General features: G+C 39.3%; 1 protein-coding gene across 3 annotated transcripts in view; it reads right to left on the bottom strand.

Moving 5' to 3' along the window:
* The window catches only part of LOC129774902 (hemicentin-1), a 723,141-nt gene that overhangs the window by 146,241 nt on the left and 556,127 nt on the right, over positions 1 to 20,773 (bottom strand). For all 3 annotated transcript variants that reach the window (XR_008742804.1, XM_055778958.1, XM_055778959.1), the window contains exon 12: positions 8,002 to 8,210. Coding sequence is in view for 2 of the 3 variants with exons in the window: in XM_055778958.1 (XP_055634933.1) it covers positions 8,002 to 8,210 (209 nt within the window). In the remaining variant the exon portion in view is untranslated. The remainder of the gene's footprint in view (positions 1 to 8,001; positions 8,211 to 20,773) is intronic.

The raw sequence follows: 20,773 nt of genomic DNA, 5'->3' as shown, positions 1-20,773 counted from the left end.
TCCGCTATCATTGCTGGTACCACTGGTGGAGTGAACAAACAATATACAACAATCAAACTAAACGGTCCTATTCAGAGCCACAAATTATTATCAAAGAGTTTAACAATAGTATTTTTCAAACACATTCAAAATCAATATGCAGCTAATAGCTTAACATAATGATACGTCAACTATGCGGTCGTGTCTCGAACTCAACTCTCCTGTAACTTCTAGGTATCGATCTTATATAGCCTAGGTAGAGTAATCCAGTGGGTTCGTTGTTAATTAGTGATAAAGCATGAACTGTTATTTTTCAGGGATATTTCGTGTATAGGCGAAGTATTAGGCTGTCAAAAAAGTCCTGCGGTAATTCCGCGAGGTGTCGTTGTAAGCGCGTAGTTCTAGTTGTATTCATTGTATCGAGTCATACTATAGCTTGCACAGCTTGGAAAGGTATTTTTGCGCGCTATAATATAGTCCTTGACAGTGTTTTGTTTGATTAAGTCGTTCGTGAGTTATAGTGTCGCAAATATGGAGCAAAATAAAGAGAAAATCCGACATATTTTACAGTACTACTATGACAAAGGCAAAAATGCATCTCAAGCTGCCAATAAAATTTGTGCAGTTTATGGACCCGATACAGTTTCCATTTCCACCGCACAACGATGGTTTCAACGTTTTCGTTCTGGTGTAGAGGTCGTCGAAGATGCGCCACGCTCCGGAAGGCCTGTGGTCGAAAATTGCGACAAAATCGCTGAATTAGCCGAGAAAGACCGACATAGTAGCAGCCGTAGCATTGGCCAAGAGCTGGGGATAAGTCATCAAACCGTTATTAACCGTTTGAAGAAGCTTGGATTCACAAAGAAGCTCGATGTATGGGTGCCACACACGTTGACGCAAAAAAACATCTTTGACCATATCAACGCATGTGAATCGCTGCTGAATCGCAACAAAATCGACCTGTTTCTGAAGCGGATGGTGACTGGCGATGAAAAGTGGGTCACTTACGACAACGTGAAGCGCAAACGGTCGTGGTCGAAGCCCGCTGAAGCGGCTCAGACGGTGGCCAAGCCCTCATTAACGGCCAGGAAGGTTCTGCTGTGTGTTTGGTGGGATTGTCAAGGATTAATCTATTATGAGCTGCTTCACTATGGCCAAACGCTCAATTCGGACCTGTACTGCCAACAACTGGACCGCTTGAAGGTAGCACTCATGAAGAAGAGGCCATCTTTGATAAACAGAGGCCGCATTGTCTTCCATCAGGACAACGCCAGGCCACACACTTCTTTGGTGACGCGCCAGAAGCTCCGGGAGCTCGGATGGGAGGTTCTTTTGCATCCGCCGTATAGTCCGGACCTTGCACCAATTGACTACCACCTGTTTTTGTCCATGGCGAACGAGCTAGGTAGTCAGAAGTTAGCCACAAAAGAGGCCTGTGAAAATTGGCTATCCGAGTTTTTTGCCAATTAGGAAGCGAGCTTCTATAACAGGGGTATTATGAAGTTGGCATCTCGTTGGGAACAAGTCATCGAACAAAACGGCGCATATTTGACTTAAAACAGATGATTGTAACTAATTTTATGAACAAATGAAAATTTAAAACGAATACCGCAGGACTTTTTTGACAGCCTAATATGTACCCAAACTAGCGTTGGCAGAAAACATTTCATCTCCAACAGAAAAAATGCTGAAGGGTGAAATGAACAAATAAAATAATTTTTTTTGGATTGTATAAAAAAAGACGGGTGGGTAATGTCGGGGACATAACCGGAGTGACGTAGGACTATGCAAAGGGGACAGCTTTTGTTAAATATATATTTGAAATATATTGTTTTATTTTCTTCACCTACGTGAATACCTACCTATCTACCTGAAAAATGGATTAGTTTACTGTTTACTCTTTATGAATATGTTAATGGTTCTGAAAAGAACCTTTGGTGTTGTGTTTTTGTTATCACTCGATATTCCCATCTTGTTCGGCTAAACCTTCCTGTTTAGCGATTTGTTGTCACTCGCCACAGCTTTCACAGTTGGAAAATTTCTTCCCATCCAGCTTGTGACATATTTTACAGTAAATTACATTCAATGGCACGTCGCATTACCACCACTCAGTGCCGGATTGGAGGTAATTTTAACCTGTAATTGAACATTTGCGATGACAGTGGTACAGTGTCGACTTTCAATGTGGGATCATAATTTGGATCTCTATGTTTACAAAAATGTCCAACTAAATAAGTCACATTACATGTCCGTCCAATTAGCTAAATGTCGAACTAATTGTAGATTACTGTACTTTCAATCTGGAAACAATTTAAGAATTGGTGAAAATTGAATAATCAGGACAGTCCCCAACTATCAATAAGCTCAGAACAACTGCCAAATTCACATACTCATCAAATCCTGGCAAACAAATTATGAAAACATCAATTTGTGTTTTATTATTATTTTGGATAATGTTTTAGAAAGCATTGAACTTTATTTCCTAAACTCTTTTATGGAAGGTTTAATGGCCCTGAAAAGCGCCTTGTTTTATGGAATGGTTCCAATTAAGAAAACTTAGTACTCGTGGTTTTGAAAAAAACCATTTCGAACGCCCTCGATGCCGCCTTGTTCTGGATTTGCCACCAAAGCAGTTTGTATAAAGAACAAACTTTTTTCTTCTGCTACCTGATGCCGTTTTGCGATTGCGTTTGCCACTCGCCATTCGCTGCAACTGCCTGTTGTCTTGATATCCGCCGAACCGAATGTGTTATGTTCCGAATGCAGGTTTTCTTATCTAAGGCTGGCTGGAATGCAATGCTGTTTTACACAACTACCCTATCCCCATAGCCACAGGTGCTGTTGCATAAATGCGTGATAATATTACACCTCATTATAAAATGAAGTTGAAAAGTGTTTTCTTAGAGTAAAAAGGAGAGCATAAACGTGAATCCCTATCCTTCTCAGGCCATGTATGTGGAAAATATGCGAAAAGCTTTAAGCTAATATACTAGTATGGGGGAGTAGAAACTTTCTGTTAATTTTTGGAATGAATCGGGATACCAAAACATGTGCTTAAAATTGATTTTGGGTGTGGAAGAACGCCAAATTCTTCTAGAATGTCCACCTTCTCTACCGAAATGCTTACGTGATCACAGTGGTCACATCAATGGACGCATCATTGTTAGCATTTCAAACCAATCACCCTATGTTAATAGGGGAAGGATGGTAAAGATGGACACCTAAGTAAAAGTTGATTTTTTTTTTCGTGAAATTCAACTATATGGCTATATAAAGTGAGCGATGGTGGGGCTTGGCCACATTCTATCATCGGACGCCAAGCAGGAAATACGCTATCTTGAAATTGATTTTCAGCATAATAGATTGCTGCATTTGCCGGGGATGTATGTGATGCGATACCGCAAGAGTGAGAGACAGGAGTTTCAATGGGATGTGGAGCAGGAGAGCCTATCGAAGTGTGTTAAAAGCGGTGGAAGTGTCGAGCCGGGTGAATGAGTGGCTAATCGCTCTCGATTTGATAGAATGCTGGAGTTTTTAAACGGTTTTATCTAGCTGTGACATATTTGTATGTTTGTATGTAACATGTTTGTCTATGGCTCTGAACCACATTAATTGAAATTTGACCCCTTTCCTGTTGACCGGTTGAGCTGAAATTTGGAACACACCTTTATCTCTGCAGTTAGTATAAAACTGCGTATTTCATGATCTTAAAAATCCAAGATGGCGACCGCTACAAAATGGTGGATTACATATGAGGGGCTTAGAATGCAAGGGGTGTAAGTGACTTGATCGATTTCTCTTCATCAACTTTTTCTTTCGTGAATAACTCAGCGCACAAAACGTTCCAATTTGATTTTGCTATAGAAACCGATAATTGATGTTTTGACCTATCGTCCACATTGTCAAATAAGCTGGGAATGTGTTTGCAGTTAAGCTATGATCAAAAGAGAAATTCGATGAAGAAAAATCGATCAAGTCACTTACACCCTTTGCGTTCTAAGCCCCTCATATATTCTCAAAGCCCCATCAATATGGGTATCAAATGAAAGGGATAGACTAGTAGAACGATACCAGACGGTAAATTCCTATTACGATATGCTTGCCATCAAGTATGTGTTCGTTACCGGCTGAACAATAACCCCTGCAACATTTGCACCGCACGACATTTGCACGACAAATTTTGATTTTTTTCGTATTTAAATCTAAACGTCTGAGTGTTTGCTGAGTGCTGAGGTTTTATTTTATCCTTTGTTTTTTTTCTGTGATTTTGTACATGAAAAGTTGGTCATTCTGGGATCTGTGCTCCATGATATTCGAATAATGGACACCCCTTGGTGTAGTCCTACGTCTCTCCGGTTATGTCACCGACATTACCCATCCGTCTTTTGACGTAGGACTACGTCTTTCATTTCTATACCGGGGTGTAAAATCAAAGTTTCGAAAACGAAAGCGTTACGCCGGAGACCGAGATTTTGAGCGTTAATAGCTCTTAAACAACTGAACGAAATGGTATGATAAACATTTCATTCGAAAGATAAAATGTCTACGCGTTCTATACTTGTTACTTTTTGATCCAAAAACTTGTTTCAATAGTCTTAAAATTGCTTTCAAAACAAGCTATTGAAATCACCAATCGGTATATAAGCGAGCGCCGCTCGGAAATCCACTTAGTTCTAATTGAACAGCGATGGGAGCATGTTGTCGCTGTTGTGGTGAAGCTCTTCGTTTATCATTAAAGCGCGGATGAACGGTGTCACCTGTTTGTGCACCCTAGGTCAGAAGGGAATCCATCAGGAGGAGAGTAATGCCACAAACGGTTCCCCGGGAAGACATCGCTACACACACATACACGCGCGGAATTCTTTCCGTTTGGCTTTCCATTCAGCATCGAGAAAGTTCCGGAAAGATCTAATCATTTCTGGAAAATAATCTGCCAGTTCCTCTGGGAATTTAAAAATACATTCATGTGAAAGAATTTATTTGAATGTTTTCTATCCATGTAACACTGTGACCAAATATGTTTCAAGCAAGTGCTATTAACAGATGGTTATCGAATTAGCATTAACCACTGGTGGGCTTCCAGTATCGAGGAAAATGTGGAAATATCTAATCATTACTGAAAATAATCTGCCAGTTCCTCTGGGAATTTAAAAATACATTCATGTGAAAGAGTTTATTTGAATGTTTTCCATCCATGTAACACTGTGACCAAATACATTTGGTTTTGTGATTTTTCAATCAATCGCAATTAACAGGATAGCTTCTGAAGATTATTCTTCCTCATCGGTAGGATATTTCCGTATTCAATATTGTATGCGCCCGCAATCGATTATTGCTCAGTCGCCGAAAGTTCCGAGCTCAGAGAGTTCATTCCCCTCTAGTTTGCCTTCCAAATTGCCATCGTAAAACACGCCTTCTCTCGATTCAATCATGCACAAAAAGCATACTTAAGCGATATTCTGGTGGTGGGACGCATTCATTTTTCGTGAGGACATCGACAAGACAACATCGTTGCTGAGGATGCTGGAGGAGGTGGACGGCGAAGGATCGACACATACACGCGCAGAATTCTTTCCGTTTGGATGCCATTGAGCATCGAGAAAGTTCCGGAAAGATCTAATCATTGCTGGAAAATAATCTGCCAGTTCCTCTGGTAATTTAAAAATACATTCATGTGAAAGAGTTTATTTGAATGTTTTCTATTCATGTAACACTGTGACCAAATATTTTTCAATCAAGTACTATCAATAGGTGGTTATCGAGTTAGTATTAACCACTGGTGGGCTTCCAGTATCGAGGAAAATGTGGAAATATCTAATCGTTACTGAAAATAATCTGCCAGTTCCTCTGGGAATTTTAAAATACATTCATGTGAAAGAGTTTATTTGAATGTTTTCTATCCATGCAACACTGTGACCAAATATGTTTCAATCAAGTGCTATTAACAGGTGGTTATCGAGTTAGCATTAACCACTGGTGGGCTTCCAGTATCGAGGAAAATGTGGAAATATCTAATCATTACTGAAAATAATCTGCCAGTTCCTCTGGGAATTTAAAAATACATTCATGTGAAGGAGTTTATTTGAATGTTTGCTATCCATGTAACACTGTGACCAAATATGTTTCAATCAAGTGCTATAAACAGATGGTTATCGAATTAGCATTAACCACTGGTGGGCTTCCAGTATCGAGGAAAATGTGGAAATATCTAATCGTTACTGAAAATAATCTGCCAGTTCCCCTTGGAATTGAAAATTACATTCCAGAGAAAGAGTAATGTTTTCTATCCATAAAATATCCATATAATACATTTGGGTTTGTGATTTGTCAATCAAGTACAGTTAGCAGGAAAGCTTCTGAAGATTATTCTTCAGAACAAGGTTTTTCGTATCCTATATTGGATGCATTAAACCTTGTGTCTCCAACGTAACGCTCTTGTTTACGAAGTCCCCCAAATATTAATTTATTCATTCATTCAGAATGGATTTAGATTCAACTTCAAACATATGATCTCTAAATCAACGATAGTCCTACGTCACCCTTGCGGTTATACCATAGATATAACCCACTTCCTGTTTTTTTTTCCAAAGAAAACTACCTCATTGGCTCAAATTTGGTATGTCGATCATTTGAATCGGTCCAGTAGTTCAAAATTTATGAAAAAAGTCCCAACGTACTGAATTTCTAACATTGTTTCAAAAATAATTGGTGTATTTTCTACTCTGGTCACTGTACGTCAAGAGGACGATGTTTCTTCAGTTGAATCCCAACTTAAAGTTCCACGTGATCGGGATAATGCAGAAGAAACGCGGACATCATGATGCATCTGCGTTGTTCATGTCATAGCTGTGTTAAAATTTTCAACAAATCGAAGTGCCACCCGCGAACCCCTCGTCACGTTCGAAATACTGGATTGGTAGCCGTCATTCAACATTCCGATGCAACAGTGCGTGAAGCAATCGAAATATACACTTCACAATGGTTGGCATCTATTCAGACGATGAAATATTAACGATGCTGCTGATGATGGCGGTGGCGCTGTTGCCGTTGGTGATGATGATATAGTTTATGATGAAAGAGTGTACGTTAATAATTATGCCGATTATGATAATTATTTTAACGAGAAGGTACCTATCGTTATAGTTCCACCGGACGATGGTTCAGTCGTTGGGATGGAAGTCTCACCTTGGCTCACTCGCGATGATGTCTGATTTTGTGTATTACCTAACCCACCTACACACCACCACATCTGCTCGGTTGCCAGTGTATGTGTGCACGGCAATGGCGCCTGGAAATTTGCATTTAATGGGGAGCTGCTTTTTAAAGTGATGAAAAATATGTGCATTTTTTCCTGTTATCGTTTTGTGTCATTTACTGAATGGCGGGGTTTTGTAGTTTTCATCGCAATCTCCTTTCGTCCGCCATTTTCAGCCAGCAACGACCGCGGGTACGCTTTTTTGAACTAGCACAATGGGTTCAGGAGTGGTGTTTCCGAGGCTACTGCTGTATGCCTATCGTTTTTGGTATGACCCGGTGCAGAGTCCGTACCGCACAGAGAGAGAAAGCGCGCGAATCAGATAGAAGGCAAAAGCGCGTTTTTCCTGCTCGCGCTATCGCAATTTTATAGGTCAAATCATTTAAATATTTAATTAAACGCTGAATGAATTTTGTAGTACCGTCCCGTGTTTCCGGAATGGCACCATAGAATGACAGGACTGATGAGTGGCGGGAGAGGGGCTTGTTAGGTTATTTGATGGCGAGGCTGATTTTTGCAATTGGGAAAGGGATGGGAGAAATAAAAGTTGACCGGAAATGTGTTTGACATTCTGCAATCCCAAGTAATAATAGTTTTTCGTCTCTAGGGCAGAAGCGACTATAATCGATGTTTATGAACGATTGGCGCAATATGAAAGTTTACGTTTATGAAATGTTTAAGTTGAAGTGAATTATTTCTTTGCGCAATATTATTATTCCTGTTGGAAATGCATGTTGAAAGTAAAATGGTCACCGTTTGATCCCTACCTTGACTGGCGTATAGGTTAGCGAGGATGCTTGCTCGGCATGCACTCGGTAGCCGCTCTGAGGCATATCTATCGTTTCGGCCGTATTGTTGAAGGACCACTTGAACGACTCCGGCGGTGGGTAGGCATCCACTTGACACAGAATTTCCGCAGCTTCGTTCCGTGCCACGCCATAGATTTTCTTCTGATCCGGTCGACAGATGGGTTTGTCTGCAATGAGAAGAGAACACAATTGTACGCTTAAAATACGTTCAAAGTAATAATTGTACGTTGAAGAGCTCCCGTAGCAATCAAATAATAATTTGCTTTTGTACTACAAGTATTTGCTAACACACATTCACCTTTCATCCCACTCGCGACGAGATTCATCAAAGCGTAGAAAATTTTCCGAGTTTTGCATATTATGTCATTGGATTTCAATTGCGAGTGTGTCACTCTTTTATTTTCCCCGTATTGCCTACGAACCAGAAAACATCGAAGAGTCGCTTGCGATCGATACACACTCGGAAAGTAATAAAGTACAATTGCATCACATTCTTCTGATTTATGAGCAACCATATATTTCATCTTCTTTCCCTTTGTGGCTACCACAGTCACATGATACTCGTGACTCGTGAAGAATCGAACTACACGTTTAGTTTCTCGGAGACGGTAGTGTCTGTGACCAGGGTGTTTGTTTGACAAAGTGCTCCACTCCAGAAATAATACAACTGTTGAGTTGAAACAGTTCGAATTGGCAGAGTCGAAATTGGTTGGGTTTTTGGATTGTTTTTTCTTCATTTCGATTTCTGACACTTGAAAATTGGAGAAAATTTTCGTTCAATACTTTTTGCAATAAAGTCTTATGATTTGAAACAAAAGTTACGAAGAGCGATCGAAGCAATTAATTTTAATTTTACCTCTCTGAATAAACAAAACTACTATCACTACTATTATTTTTCATTGAGATCAACATAAATACCTTATATCTGGTTAGAGCTTAACATCCGTACCTCTCAGGCCACGAGTTCAATTCTCACTTTATTTACAATGATGCTACATCCCATGAGGAGACTGGATATTTTTCACAACATTGTTGTCCGTGCCACACCTTTTGCCGAGTCCTGCTGAGTCCACCCACCTCACTCGATGGGCTTCACATCTTCTTGTTCCCAAGTCTTGGCGACTTTCGGGATGCAGGCTTCACCGTAGAATTGCGCCAGATCGTGGTTCATCTTCCTTCTCCGTACTTCGTTTCTCTGTACACCGCCGTATATTTTCCTGAGTACTTGGCGTTCGAAAATATCAAGTGCTAGTGAGTCCTCTTCGAGCAACGTCTACGCTTCCGTTCCATAGAGGACAACCGAACCGGATCAGGGATTCGTATATGGTTTTTTCTTCTCGAGGCGGAGTTTGTTGGATCTTAAGGATTCGTGGAGCCCATAATAAGCACGACTTCCATTGACTATGCGTCTTTGAATTCCACGGCAGTTATTGTTGTCGGTCGTTATCAACTAGCCTGGGTAGACAAATTCCTCAACTACCTCGAGCTCCTTGGCGTCTGCTTCATTGCTAAATGCTGCTTCCAGCGTGTTACAACATTCATCGAGAGGAGCAACATTCGTCTACAACGCTGCTTCAAGACACTACGAGTATGTTGCAGCAAAGTTCGGCAGTCGTCGTAGGTGGTACCGTGGTGAGTGCTGATGGCTTAAGTTATTGACGACTGATAGTTTGAAAGCAGCATTACCTGGTAGTGGTTTGAATCGATGCTAGCACCACAATAGGTTCTGACGTCGATGATATCTGAGAAGTGAGAAGTGTCAATTTGTGTGTCCGTTTGTGTTTGTGATCTCCAGGTGTAACGGTATTGGAGGCTGTGCTCATCACCCGTTTCTGCATCTCTCCCATCACGGTGAAAGCTGTACCCAGCTCGTGTGTATTGCCGCCGCTCCGGTAGATGGTACCTTTCCAGCACACCTCTTGTAGCACTACGATATTGAAATTGCGGGTTCTCAATATTCCCGAAAGAATTCGGATAGTCGTTAGAAATTTGAGAGACCTGTAGATCCATGTCCAGCGTTTCCAATTTCTAGTCCGTGTTCTTTTCTTGGGTCTAGTTCAAATGTTCTGTCTAGAATTTATTTTTGAATTTTCCTGTGGATTGCTTGCAGGGCCTGCATAAACATCCTGTATGGCATGCGGTGATTGAGCAGCCCAACCCCTGGCCGGCCTTGCTCGGTGTGACTTGGCATTCTCGTCAGAAAAAATTACTTTGTATTGCCTTTTCTGATATTATGTTCGTTTTTGGAGCAGAGCCTAGCTCAATTTGCTAAATTGTTTTCGGCAACGTTCATCATAAACATTTTTATCGGGTATCAAAAGATTACACCTTTCTGATCTCAGAAAACACATCACATTGACTGATTTTATGCGCTTTCGGGTTCTTTAAATACATCCACTTTTCATTCCCGGTCACGATCTGGTGCAGAAACGTTTTTCTTTCGATTTTGACAAACAACTTTCGATTGGTCAACATTAAATTTTTCTACTAAACTTCCACCAACATTGATCGTGAATCGTTTTTTTTTTAGTTTATGGCAAAAAAACAATGATCTCCGCAGATTGTAGGTAGGCACCAAATCTACAATTTTTAACAAAAAAAAATTGGCCTAAAACTTACGATATTTTAAAAAAGATTTAAAAAATATAAAAAATGATGATCGATATGACTTTTTTCTCATTATTAGGATGTTCAAGCCTGAACTACCTGACAAATGGCGTACCGCATAGGTGAGATTATATCGTTTTGTTCGGTTATTCTTAATCTCATAAACCATATATACAGCCATTCCATGATAAACCGATATAGTGATTCTCAGATTTTCGTGACAAGTGTTAGATTTACTCTTTATCGCAAACAATCAGACCCGTATTTTTTTTATTTTTCGTTAGGGTGACCATTTCCGTTTTTGGGTGGTCCGAAAAATCACATTTTTTCGAAAATTCATAACTTTTGAACTATTGGACCGATTCTAATTATCCACATATCAAATCAAAGCATTATGAAGTATTATGAAAAATACTTCAGCCGCAGGAAATTTCAAAAAAAATTCCGTTATTATTGATTGAATTTGTTTTTATGGTTCTCATGGTCTCGGGACCAAGGGCGCTATATTTTTTAATATTTTTTTCTAGAAAGCTGAGGATTTTTGACATAAAATATGATGCGTTCTTTTTCGTTTTGAAGTTATGATTTTTCGAATTTTCGGTTTGGCATGGAATGGCTGTATATAGAAACAATTGTTAGAGTACCGTTCTGAACATCATTCTTTGTGTGGACACCGACTGGACAACATCGTTGCTGGACGAGCTGGACGGCGAGGGATCGAGTGCCTTTCTCAAGGCAAGAGGGTGGAGGTGGTAGCGCTGGAGTAGAGTAGAGTAGAATTTTCAAAGGGCCTTTCTCAATGCTAGAGACGAATGAACTGCAAAAGTTTAAAGTCTCTAAAGTCTGCTTCATTTAATATTGGAACACAAACAATTGCGTGTAGTTCAGTCATTTATTAACGAATTCATAATTTGTTTTTCATACAAATGTAGCATTTTCTTTACTCTTTCATAAAAAAAAATTAAAAAAATTATTCATTGCTGTTTCGAAGAAATTCTCGTACTTTTCCCGTAATACGGCACATTAGGCGGCGCACACCCTTTTCGTCCACCGTTTTGGCGATTTGATTCCACCAGTTCTTCATTTGAGTCATGTTCCTAACAAGTTTTCCCTTTGCCTTAAGCCTCCGCTTCGTGATTGCCCAGTATTTCTCTATCGGCCGGAACTGGGGGCAGTTTGGGGGGGTTGAGGTCCTTCGGTATTACGCTGACCCCGTTCGTTGCGTACCATTCCATAACCGTTTTGCTGTAATGGCAGCTTGCGAGGTCCGGCCAAAACATAACTGGACGGTCGTGGGCACGAATAAACGGCAGAATCCGTTTCTGTAGGTACTCTTTTTTGTAGACTTCTGATGTCATTGTCTTGTCAGTGAGAAAGACTTTGGTTTTCTGTCCACAACTGCATATCCCCTGCCAAATCATGTACTTGCGGGCGAATTTATCCGCAAACACAAACTTAAATTTTGCAGGTACATCCCCCCGAGCCGTCGCCAAATGAAATTTTTGACCTGGGATTTGCCCAAAGTCCGCCTTCACGTAGGTCTCATCGTCCATCAGAATACATCCGTCGAACTTGGTCAGCACTTGGTCGTACAGCTTTCGAGCACGGATTCTGGCCACATTGTTCTGCTTCAGCGTCCGATTTGGCTGTTTGCTGGCTCGGAATGATCTTATTCCTTCCCGGAGACGAATTCGTCGCACCGTACTGTGAGCGGCCTGGAACTTATTGGCCAAATCGCGGTCTGAAAGATTGGGATTCCTCTTGACGGCCTTGATGACTTTCCCACGCAGTTTCCGGTCGACAGTTCCACTCCGACGCTTCGAATGCGGCTTCCGAGCCGTCGTCAATGTTTCCTTGTACTGCTTGATAACACGCCATACGGTATTTCTGGGCCTTTTAAGCTGTTTAGCTAGCTTAGATGCCGACAACAATGGATTTTCAAGAAAACTGTGCACAATTTTGACTCTCCGTTCGGCTTCCATGGCGGTTGTTTACAAAATGCTATCGTTTGGTGTTATGACATAAATACATGGTGAAAGGTAATGAATTTCCCGACACGTGGGTGAAAAAAGTTTCCAAATCCGTCCACTAGGAGCGTCACAATGACCAAAAGAATTTGTTCCAATATTAAATGAAGCAGACTTTATAATACAAGACCTTCCTTCCGTTCTGAATCATATTTCGGACAACATCATATTTCGGACACTTTGTTCTAATATCTTGAAATGCTTCATGCACTGATGATATAACTATAAATATAACATCACAATTGCTTCTTTAGAGTGATCCCTTGGTTTCACTATCACTTCATTTGAGAATAACATTTGAATTATCACATAGTAGTAACAAATTCAACAGCACCACTCATTATCGTTTGTGTTTGACGTTTGTTTTGCGTTAGCACGTAGAATTTACCCGTTCATAAATATTTAAATTTCTGCTGTGTTTCATCAGTTCTCATCATCGTTAACAATTTACTGTGATTGCTTGGTAAGTGTTTCGCAGTTGACTATAAAATATAATCAAGTGTAATGTAATTTTCGTTCATGAAATTACAAAATAAAGTGTCCGAAATTTGAATTCAATCTGTCCGAAATTTGATTCTTATTCGCTTCATTTGAAAAGCATTTTATTCGATGATTTTTTTATGTTACCAAATTTTTCAGTTTATGTATTTTGCGTTGAAATAGTATTATGCTAAAAAATAATACAGGGTAGACTCTATTATATATTGTTAAAGGTAGATTTGTTCTTTATCGCAACATATTAGACATGATTTTTTTTTATTTCTTTAATAGGGTGCCTATTTCCATTTTAGGTTGGTCCGAAAAATCCATTTTTTTGTTCGAATTACAACTTTTGAACAACGGGACCGATTCAGATGATTGACAAATCAAATTGTAGCTAATGATCTAGTCTTCTTTTAAAAAATGTTACAGTTTGAATTTACGTATTTGTAAATATTGTTTGTGTTAGTTTTTCCTACTTAGTAGTTTTGAAGGAAATTGAGCTCTTTTGGCACTAGATGGGTTGCGACTTTTCTCATGTCTAAAACATCAACCAAAATATGACGAACCGTCTCGTGAGAGATATTTAATTCATGGGCTAGCTCTTTCAAACTTACATGACAATTTCCGAGCACTATTACTTTTATTTTGTCGATGTTTTCGTCAGCTGATCTCGGTCATCTTTGAACACGAGATATAATTTATACACCTGTGTTTTCGACATAGTTGAGTCATTAAATGTATTATGCAACATTTATAACGTTTGGCACAAGAACTTTTGTTTGCAACCCAAAAATTCACACAATATCTTTGATCAATACCAAAAATCGCCGAGCCAAAAAGGTTACTTGTTACTTATGACGTTGTAAACAAATTAAATGACAAATTGCGCTCAAAATTTACATTAAGAACACTGACAGTAGTACCAACTCACAAAAATTGAAATAAGCTATATTGAACTTATTTATAAAAAAATAAAAATAAAAAAGTACGTAAAAAATAATATTCTTGTACTGTATATAATCGAGTCATAAATTGTAAAAAGTAATATATAATCGGGTCAGACTTGTATTACGCGATTTTTTCGCCCCTTACATCCGACCCTTTCTTCAACTTAAAAGAGAAAAACTTGCGCCCTATGTGTTGTCGTATGATTTTACGCTCGTTTACTCGGTTCGTGTGTAGTTTCTGGTTACGATCCGTTTTCATAGCACTCACATTCCGTGGTACTCCAAAGGACACCTCAGCATGGTGATGTCGGTTGCTGGCTGGATGTGCATTACATCCAGATTGATTGCGAATTTACGTAGCTTGTTGGTATTGGATTCAGGGTACAATAGCAAGCCATCCATCCATTCACCTGGGTCTGAATAAAAGGTTGGGTGGTCTGGGTGAACTGTTGGTTGCCCGCTGCCGTCGATCGGTACCTTATTTAATTGAAGGCAACGTGCATGCAGGTGGAAGGGAAAGGTACAACTTTAGCGTTTGTGAAGACCACTTTCAATTGCTAGAATTCCCATTCCATGAATGAGTTATTACCTGTAATGGGTTCATCAATTCGGCGTAGTAAATCAACCAGCGTGTGTGGGCATATAATTGAGAATTTGAAGCGCGGTCGAAATTGCCTCATCCCTTCATTTGCAATGACTTGTTCTCACCAAACGATGCTGGAAGGGTCAATCTGTTATAGCTTGTTCGTGTTGCAAATTTGAAGTTGAACAAAAGCTTCAAACTTTTCAGACAATGGCGGCTCCGACTGTAATTTCATTCGTTCGCACGGACTGCTGGTTTCTATTTGAAGTTTAGCCAATTTAAGCTCTATCTATTCAACCTAGGTTAATTACAACCTTCCACGAACAGAGCTTCACGCGAACTTTCAATTAGTCTTCACATAAAAGCATATTTCTACGTTTCAAGTTCGAAGTTTTCAATGTAATTTACGAAAATATGAATAATGAACAAAGCAATAACCGACAAACGGGTTCTCTTCGGTTTCTTCCGCTACATAGGAAAACTATTCTTCAGGTTTTACAGCCATAAATAAAACACAACTAACATCCCGATAGCAATCTTCAGGATAAGCACACAGAAAAAGCTCTAAAAAAGCACATTTTTAGTCACATTGCTGCAAGGTGTCGTTTTCGAATTCAAATTTGGAGAGTTCTGGTTGCCATCTATGCCTTCCACCGTTCCTTGTAACCACCCCACAACTACAGGGCTCTTACGTTAACATAACCGGAAGAGTTGTTGTTGGGCGGAAAGTTTTTGCCGATAACTTTTCCTTCGTCGAGCGTTGGCCGGGAGAAGAACGAGTTCCAATTTTAAAATAAACAAAATAATTTACATTTGAAATTGTACTCCCGTTTCGCGCAGTTTTAAGATTCTTGTTTTTACGTTCCGCATTGGCTCGGTTGTTTTTTGTGCCTATTTTTTTGCCCTGTCTCGTAAGACGGCGGCCCCTCCTCGAATGGGATGGAGGCGAGTAGTTGCGTGATTGTCTTCAGGGAAGGTTCTAGAATCGACTTGAACCTCAAGTTCCGGTATCGGGGGGTTCTCTTCGCAAGTTCGTGCTGAAGAAGCTAGAGCGTGAAATACTGCTGAAAGCAACAACAAAATATATGTCAGGTGAAGAAAAGAAGGGAGACAATGGAAGAGGAGGTTTTGTAGGGCGAACAAAAATATTTTTGCAAGTGCAGAAAACTTTTTTGACTAATGAGTTTTCTCTGGTGAATTTTTAGTTACTTTGTTGTAGCGATGCTTCGGGCATATTTCGATGGCTTTCTTCGGTGTGACGCCGGAGGAAGTGTTGCGGATGTTGTATGGGGGTACAGAGAGGTTCGAGACGTAGCGATACAAGCCAATTTGAGACACCTTCTCGGAAACAGCAATTGTGTCGTATTTCAAGATTACGAAAGTGTCATAATTTTAGATTTCAACTCTCGGGCGAAATAGCTCTGAGAGCGGAATCAGGGGTATCTCACTGAAACAAGAAAAACAATCTTCATACATTTTTGTTAAGATAACTTTTGGGACTTATCTGTAGAAGTTTACATTATGCATACTGGATGGATTGGTCCACAATATAAACGAGGGTCGTTCAAAAAACAAGTTTTAGTACCTCAGAAATCGCGGAAAAATAAAGTTAGGACAAAAAACAAGGTTATTTTCATAATCTACGTTTTATTTTCTATTTTTCATAGCGTGGCACGAGTTTTTCTATTCCGTGTGCGAAATGCGTAGCCTCCAACTTTTTGAAATACGATGTATCTGCGTCACGAATTTCTTCAGTTTCTTTAGTTCATTTCTTTCATTTATCGAATCGTTGACAGCCAAACGCCTGTTTCATCACCGTACTATTGTGAAGTTTTGGACCGATTAAGAATCGCGATTAAGAACAAAAGACCAGGTTTATTGACGAAAGGAGTGTTCCTCATCCACGATAATGCGCGGCCCCATTCTGCTCGCGTAACCCAAGAGCAATTGAAAAAAATCAAATGGACTGTGTTCGAGCATCCCCCTCATTCCCCAGACATCGACCCTAGCGACTATCACTTATTCCTACACCTTATTTCTTCATTTTATTCCTTCGAATTTGTTCCGGGACGACAAATTTGGCGCTTCTTTTTTCTTGCCAGCGTATGATCTTTTTTGAAGAATGCAATAATCAGAATTTCGTGATAACTTAACTCAGCAAACGGTCTCTACCTTATCACGATGTTTGCTTCTACAGCTAGTGAATTTTATCATCCAACAACGAAATCTATGATCTCACAATTGTCTTTAAATGCCTTTTGCCGCACAAAATATGGGTACAATAATCCGATATCCGGATTTTTTTCCGCGTTTCAATATATGCGGTATTTACTCCGTCCTTAGATTGTATCGCGGTTTACGTAATAGAAAATTCATCTCTTCAATTACTCAAACATTGTCTACTATTTAAGTTTGTTGGGTTTAGATATTAGATGCACACATTTCAATGCTATTTTAATGAATCAACTATTGAAAACTTAATAATTTTCGATAATGATATAGTTTGTTAGGCAGTGTCCAGATCGATCGGCAGGTGCGAAAATCCCCTTGACAATTAACGCTTAAAATAGGACAATTTTCGTGATGTGATCCATATTTAGTTTTTAAATTTGTACCCCTAATATGTCCCCGAAAGACGTAATCATTCGTCGAAAAGTTCTTCTTGCTTCAAGGTTGCTACCTTCTTCTTTACTCCTCTTCATGGGTGTATAGATTTTTTCACTTCAACGATTCTATGTTTGTTTTAACCACTACCGAAGGATGAGATCAAGCACTGTCACGTTGCATCGTCGTTGTTCGATTTACGCAGTTTAATGTTCTTCAAATGCATTCGGTATCGATCGTCTTTGTCGTTTTGAACAGTTTATGATACTTTACTATGAACTGGTTTCACCAAACATAGCCCTTCGAAATATGACAATATCTTATTATATTCTATCAGAATAATAACAATAATAATAACTAATTTAACATAATCAGACAGATATGCAAACTTACTGTGTATTCTCATTTATTTATCTTATACCTACAAACCAGTATGTCATATACCAGGTGTCTGTACATTAGGGTGCAAATGAATGTATGGGAAAAAGTCGACCCTAAAACTCCAAAAAGTTACCTCATAAAAAATGTTCTTCTTCTTCTTCTTCTTCTTCAATGGCACTAACGTTCCTAGAGGAACTTCGCCGTCTCAACGTAGTATTACTTGCGTCATTTTTATTAGTACTTAGTTGAGATTTCTATGCCAAATAACACGCCTTGAATGCATTCTGAGTGGCAAGCTCTAGAATACGCGTGATCACAGTGCAAGTCGGAGGAAATTTCTTTGACGAAAAATTCCCCCGACCAGAACGGGAATCGAACCCGAACACCCGGCATGTTAGTTATGACGCTAACCACTCGGCCACGGGAGCACAATAAAAAATGTTCACCACCTCTAAAAAACATTCTATGCCAAATATCTGCTCAATCGGACTTGAGGGAGAGTGGCGCAAAGCGGTCAAAGTATGAGTTTTTTGAAAATCGGAAAATCACCCAAGGAGTAAAGGGAGTAAAGGAAATCGGGGTCTTCGAAAAAAAAAAATTAATGCCAAATGTCTTAAAATTGCATGAAGTCGAGATCGAGATCTGGTGTCATCTCGAATCTTTTTTTTGTCAAAAATCGACACTCTGGAACTTAGTTTGTTTTTCGGAATACGAGACGAAATGTATTGTTTTAGGTGCCAATAAAAATATTTATCTCGATTTTTCATTCGGAACTTGCGAAATGTTGATTTTTACGATAGTATACCCTATGCAAAATATTAGCTCATTTGAACTTCATTTATTAGTGTCACAGATGCTAAAATTGGAGTTTTTGGAAAACCAAAAAATCACCGGAAATCTGAGTTTTCAAAAATATTTTTTGATGCCAAATGTCTTAAAATTGCATGACACGTCGAGATTTACAGTTATCTCAAAAAATTTTTCTCGAAAAGTAATGCAATTTTAAGACATTTGGCAACAACACTGAAATTTGAACGTTAGTTCGAATGAGCTAACATTTTGCATAGGGTATATTATCATGCGAATCAACATTTCGCAGCAAGTTCCGAATGAAAAATCGAGATAACTCTTTTTATTGGCACCCAAAGCCATACGTTTTGTCTCTTATTCCGAAAAAAAACTAAGTCCCAGAGAGTCGATTTTTTTCGAGATGACAGTAGATCTCGACGTTTCATGCAATTTTAAGACATTTGGCATCAACATTTTTTTTTCCAAGACCCCGATTTCCTTTACACCCTCCTGGGTGATTTTCTGATTATCAAAAACTCAAACTTTGACCGCTTTGCGCCACTCTCCCTTAGGTCCGATTGAGCTGATATTTGGCATAGAGTGTTTTTTGGAGGTGGTGAATATTTTTTATGGGGTAAATTTTTGAAATTAGAGATGACCATTTTCATTGGCACCTTAATGTACATGAAACCCGATTGAATGTTTTTTTAAGTTGGGTGTGACGGGGCATTGTCATCAAGAAAAATCACTTTTTCGCTTTTTCTGATATTTCGGTCATTTTTGGGGCAGACGTTGTTCAATTCGATCAACTAACCACCAGTGTCTAACCACCTTAAAAACATTTATTGCCCCCTAACACCTCCACATGCTAAATTTGGTTTCATTTACTTTATTAATTCTCGAGTAATGCAGAAATTTGTGATTCATTTGTATGGCAGAACCACCCCCCCCCTCCCTTAGAGAGGGGAGTGTCTAACCACCGTAGAAACATTTATTGCACCCTAAATCCTCCACATGCCAAATTTGGTTTCATTTGCTTGATTTATTCTCTAGTAATGCAGGAATTTGTGTTTCATTTGTATAGGACCCCCCACCCTAGAGAGGGAGGTGGAGTGTCTAACCACCTTAAGATCACTCCTTGCACCCAAAAACCTCCAGATGCCAAATTTGGTTACATTTGCTTGATTAATTCTCGAGTAATGCAGAAATTTGAGTTTCATTTGTATGGCAGCTCCTCCTTAGAGGGGAGGTGGAGTGTCTAACTACCTTAAAAACATTCATTGCACCCTAAAACCTCCATATGCCAAATTTGGTTACATTTGCTTGATTAATTCTCGAGTAATGCAGAAATTTGTGTTTCATTTGTATGGCAGCCCACCAACCTTAGAGAGGGGGAGGAGTGTCGAACCATCATAGAAACATTTATTGCCTCCTAAAACCATCACATGCTAAATTTGGTTTAATTTGCTTGATTAGTTCTTGAGTTATGTGACCTCCCCCCATTAGAGAGGATGGATGAGTGTGGAAACACCATAGAAACGTATCGTGCTCTCGTTTACTTGATAAGTTCTTGGGTTATGCAGAAATTTGTGTTTCATTTGTATGACAGCCCTCTCTTAAGAGAGGGAGGAGGAGTGTCGTACCATAAGCAAAACATTTCTTGTCCCATGAACCCTCCATATGCCAAATTTGGAAGGGAGAGGAGTGTCGTGCCACAATAAAAAAATTCCTTGCCTCCTAAAATTTCTACGTACCAAATATGGTTCCGTATGCTTGCTTAGTTCTTGAGTTATGCGGAAATTTATGTTTCTTTTGTATGCCGCCCGTTTAAAGGAGTAGAGTGTCGAATTACCGTAGAAAGATTTTTTACCCCCTAACCTGCTAAATTTGTGGATTATTTTTCAAACAGCTATTGCAAAACATTCGTATTTTTTGGAATTGTCTTCTGAGAGAGTCGGAAGTACACCCAGGTTTTTTTACGCGGGGGATACGTGCCTCTTAGAAAACCGCGTTAATTCGAAAAACCGCGTTATTTGGATAATCCACTCAAAAACAACAAGATCACATGAAAATCCACTTGGGAATCGGCACTAATTTCCGTCATATGATCTAATTCGCGATTAAAACCGCTTTCATTAATCCTATAACTACGACTTCTTGATTTACGTGAGATATCACGAATGATATTGAACCATTTACTGTAACTCATTCAATATGCGATTTTAGGGGAGTATGATGAACTAGTGCTCCACCCTAATGTAAATTTTTAATAAAAACATTTGAAAAACACAACTGATGAGTTATAAATC

Source organism: Toxorhynchites rutilus, chromosome 3, assembly GCF_029784135.1.
Source record: "Toxorhynchites rutilus septentrionalis strain SRP chromosome 3, ASM2978413v1, whole genome shotgun sequence".
Lineage (NCBI taxonomy): Eukaryota > Metazoa > Arthropoda > Insecta > Diptera > Culicidae > Toxorhynchites > Toxorhynchites rutilus.
The sequence above is the reverse complement of the archived record's forward strand: the minus strand, read 5'-3'. Positions and strand labels throughout refer to the sequence as shown.